Raw genomic sequence first — 3,428 nt, 5'->3', positions numbered from 1 at the left:
GTATAGGGTACTTATTCTTAACCGTTACCTTGTTTAGTGCTCGGTAATCGATACACATGCGTAGCGAGCCGTCTTTCTTCTTTTGGAAGAGGACGGGAGCACCATAAGGGGCCTTTGAGGGCTGAATGTAGCCAGCGTCTAGAAGATCCTCGAGTTGCTTCTTAAGTTCGGCTAGGTCCGTCAAGAACTACACGTACCTCCCGTGGTAAGGGTGGTTGGTCCGAGGAGCTCGAGTCGTTGAGGTCTCGGATCGTGGCCAAGTAACAATCCGAGCTCTTCACTCCCCTTTTGAATTGCATAGCCGAGATAGAGGGGAGGCTCGTAGGGGACTCGCGAAGTTGGACCACAGTAGGTTTCTCCCTGTCAAAAATCACAAGGGAAGAAGTAGCCTTAGGGATAAAGGTACTTACCGACCGGAAGAAGGTGAGTCCAAGGACGAGTTTGAAGTCGTCCATCGGTAGGACAGTGAAATCGGTCTTCCCGATCCAGTCTCCTATTTGGATCCGGACATCCTTGGCTACACCGACAGCTGCTAGGGCTGGAGAGTTCACCGCCTTCACGGTCCCTCCACTTCCTTCTACTCGGAGTTTGAGTCTCTTGGCTTCACCTACATCCAAAAAGTTATGGGATGCTCCCGTATCAAACATTGCGGGAACGATCTTACCATAGACATCAATGTCCGCGTAGAGAAGTCCTTGTCTTGGGGTCTCGGATGTCTCCTCCTTCTCGGTTTGAGGTGGTTGTGAGAGGGCCCCGAAGCGTAACATGGAGCCAACACTAGCTTGGTCCTTGTCCGTGACCTTGCCTTTGCCTTTCTCTTTCCCCTTCTCGGGTTGAGTCTCCATGGCATTCATCTTGGCTCTCTTCGGGCATTCTCTCACCCAATGTGGACCCCCACATAGGTAGCAGGGGTTCGGTGGCTTGGAGCGATCCCTAGATTGGCCATGACTTTGTGAGTGGTTTGGTTTGTGAGGTCGGGACTGTTCTCGGTTTTGGAACGAGGGTCGAGGCCTGTTCCCTTCCTTGGGCCGAGGCTGCTGGCTGGGACGGCTCGAGTAGTCCGGTAAACCTTCCACAATAGTGATGGCCTCGTCTAGGGTCTGTGCATTCCTCCTGTTAACTTCAAGACGAGCAAACTCCTTCAATCCGTCTTTAAAATGAAATAGCGCATCACGGTCGGATAAATCATTAAGCTCAAGACATAATGAAGAGAATTCACGAATGTAATCTACTATACTCCCTGTTTGTCGAAGTCTTCGGAACCTAGTCCGAGCTTCTTCACCGGCATTGGTGGGGACGAAGTGACGCCTTAACTCGGCTTTGAATTGCGCCCAAGTGTTGATTTGGCGTTCTCCTCGCTCTTGGTCAGCTAGAACCCGTCTCCACCATAGTAGGGCCAAGTCCCTAAAGTAGGTGGGAGCATGAGTGATTCGGGAGTGGTCATCTCTAACCCCATAGGAGTTAAAGTACTGCTCAATCCCGAAGATGAAAGACTCCACCGTTTGTGCATTCCGAGTCCCATTGAAGAGGGGAGGCTCGGGTGCTTTGAGGATGGGATGGTGAGGTGCTTGGGCAGGCCCGGCTTGAGCGGTGTTCCTATGTGTCCTGCACTCGAGTTTTAACTCGTTAATTAAAGCACGTAAATCAGTTACCTCACGCTCATGCGTCTCCTGCACGAGCCGGAATCTGTCCTCGGTCATGTCTCGCTCTATCCGGTGTTGTCGGGCCAAGTCCTCGAGCATCTCCTTGGTGTTCCCACCTATTGCGGAGATCTCTTGTTCCAGGTCGTCCACACGTCCGTCCAGATCTTCAACAAGCCTCAGACGTTCATCGAGGTTCTCAAGCGTAAGTGGTGCTTGAGGGGCGTCCGCGGCTGCGTTCGCCAAGGCCTGGGCTCGGGATCTCGTCATGCGGGGTTCCTCAACCCCCCGAGCTCCAGGGACGTGTCCCTCTGATTGGGAATCAGCGGAAGTGACGTCGGTGTTGGGGTTTGTCCCGTTGCGTGCCATATTTCTTCTCGGATCTCTCGGTAGAATGCGGAAGCGTTAAGGATCGAGACCTAGTTCGTTTGAAAGCGAACCAGGCTCTGATACCACAATGTCACGGGCCTAGAACTGAGCTAGGATAGTCCGTGCGGCAGTCGAGCCAAAGGGACAAAAGGGGGAAGCCTCGGACGTGCAAGGGACGAGAGAGGGTTCCAAGGACTCGACTAAGCCTTCTCTGAACCGAAGTGGTCCGAGAGATTGCGGATGGTTGGGTTTGAAAGGACGGAGAGGTCCGAGAGATTGAGGACAAGAAAGGCCGACGGTACGGCCGGGGTATCTTATTAATAATTCGGAAAAGAACAAGGGGAGCGTGGCCTTGGTACAAGGAGGGACAACCACCGAGGTTTGTAAGCCGGCGGCGAGTTGGCCCGAGAAAGGAACAAGGCGGCGCTGTAAAAGAAGCTTTCGGGACTTAGGTTGAATTTGGGGATTTGAGAGATAACCCCCCCTTTCGGCCGGCCATGTGCTTTTATTAGGGATTTGGCCTAATAACCGAAAAGGAAAGTTTACATTTCCCTTCCCATATCCTTCCTTTTATCCGTACTTGCCTTATGCATGAAATAGAAAGATCTAGGACTTGCCTAATATTACAATGGACACTTAGACCTACCTAAATGGGCCTTGGACCAAGAGAAAACCACAAGAAGGGCCCGCGGGCACGTCCATGAACTGGTCATGGACCATGGCCGCGGCCCCTTGGTAGTTCTTGGCCTTTGGCAGTCTTCGGTCTTGGTCTGGGCATGGACGCGAGTTGGGCCGACGTGGAGGCGAGCAGGGAAGGTCCAGGAGTCGAGGTCAGGTGGTCCGAGGAGCGTCCAGGGTCGTTGGCCTGAGGTGTCCCGAAGCAGAGTTTCTCGGGCGTTGTCTCTCGGCTGTGCGGGGTTTCCTGGACGAGTGCGATAGCGAGTCTCGGACAGGTCCGTGTTCTTCCGGGCTGGTGCGGAGTTTCCCGAACGCGTGCGATAGTTACTCCCGAGCCGGTGCGAGGTTCTTCGGACATGTGCGGTCGTCCTTGGTTCCTCGTTCAGCCGTGAGTGTACCTACACGAACGGATGAACACGAAAAGAAAAAGAAAAGGGCTAAGGGTGAAAAATTACCCATTTTTCCTGACATGCGCCCCCACTCGAACTCGGGACGTCCTCGTCACGTCCATGGTCCTTGTAGCTTAGGTGTGGGTGGCATCGTATTCACGGATCATGTCCGCGAATTGCCACAAGTCATCCTCGTGCTCCCATGTGTTTTGGGAGTCGGGTAAGCCCCTCCACTTGATGAAGTATTCTTGGTGCTTGGCCCCTCTCTTGTTGATAGGTCGACGGTCAAGAATGATTTCGGCCTCTTTTGTGAATTGGGCCGTGGATGGAATGGGTGCTCTTGTGGACCTGT

General features: G+C 53.4%; 1 protein-coding gene across 1 annotated transcript; it reads right to left on the bottom strand.

Annotated features, from left to right (window-relative positions):
• Positions 1-197: 197 nt before the first annotated feature.
• LOC109116424 lies at positions 198-2,009 on the bottom strand (the record flags this gene model as incomplete). Its single annotated transcript, XM_019201803.1, has 2 exons — positions 411-2,009; positions 198-360 (listed from the first exon to the last, which is right to left on the bottom strand). Coding segments are annotated over exons 1-2 (1,762 nt in total), but the record flags the coding sequence as incomplete, so codon positions are not given.
• Between the last annotated feature and the right edge of the window lie 1,419 nt (positions 2,010-3,428).

This window comes from Tarenaya hassleriana, unplaced genomic scaffold, assembly GCF_000463585.1.
Source record: "Tarenaya hassleriana unplaced genomic scaffold, ASM46358v1 Cleome1297, whole genome shotgun sequence".
In the NCBI taxonomy this organism is placed as follows: Eukaryota; Viridiplantae; Streptophyta; class Magnoliopsida; order Brassicales; family Cleomaceae; genus Tarenaya; species Tarenaya hassleriana.
Note: the sequence above shows the minus strand (reverse complement) of the source record. Positions and strands in the feature narration are given on the sequence as shown.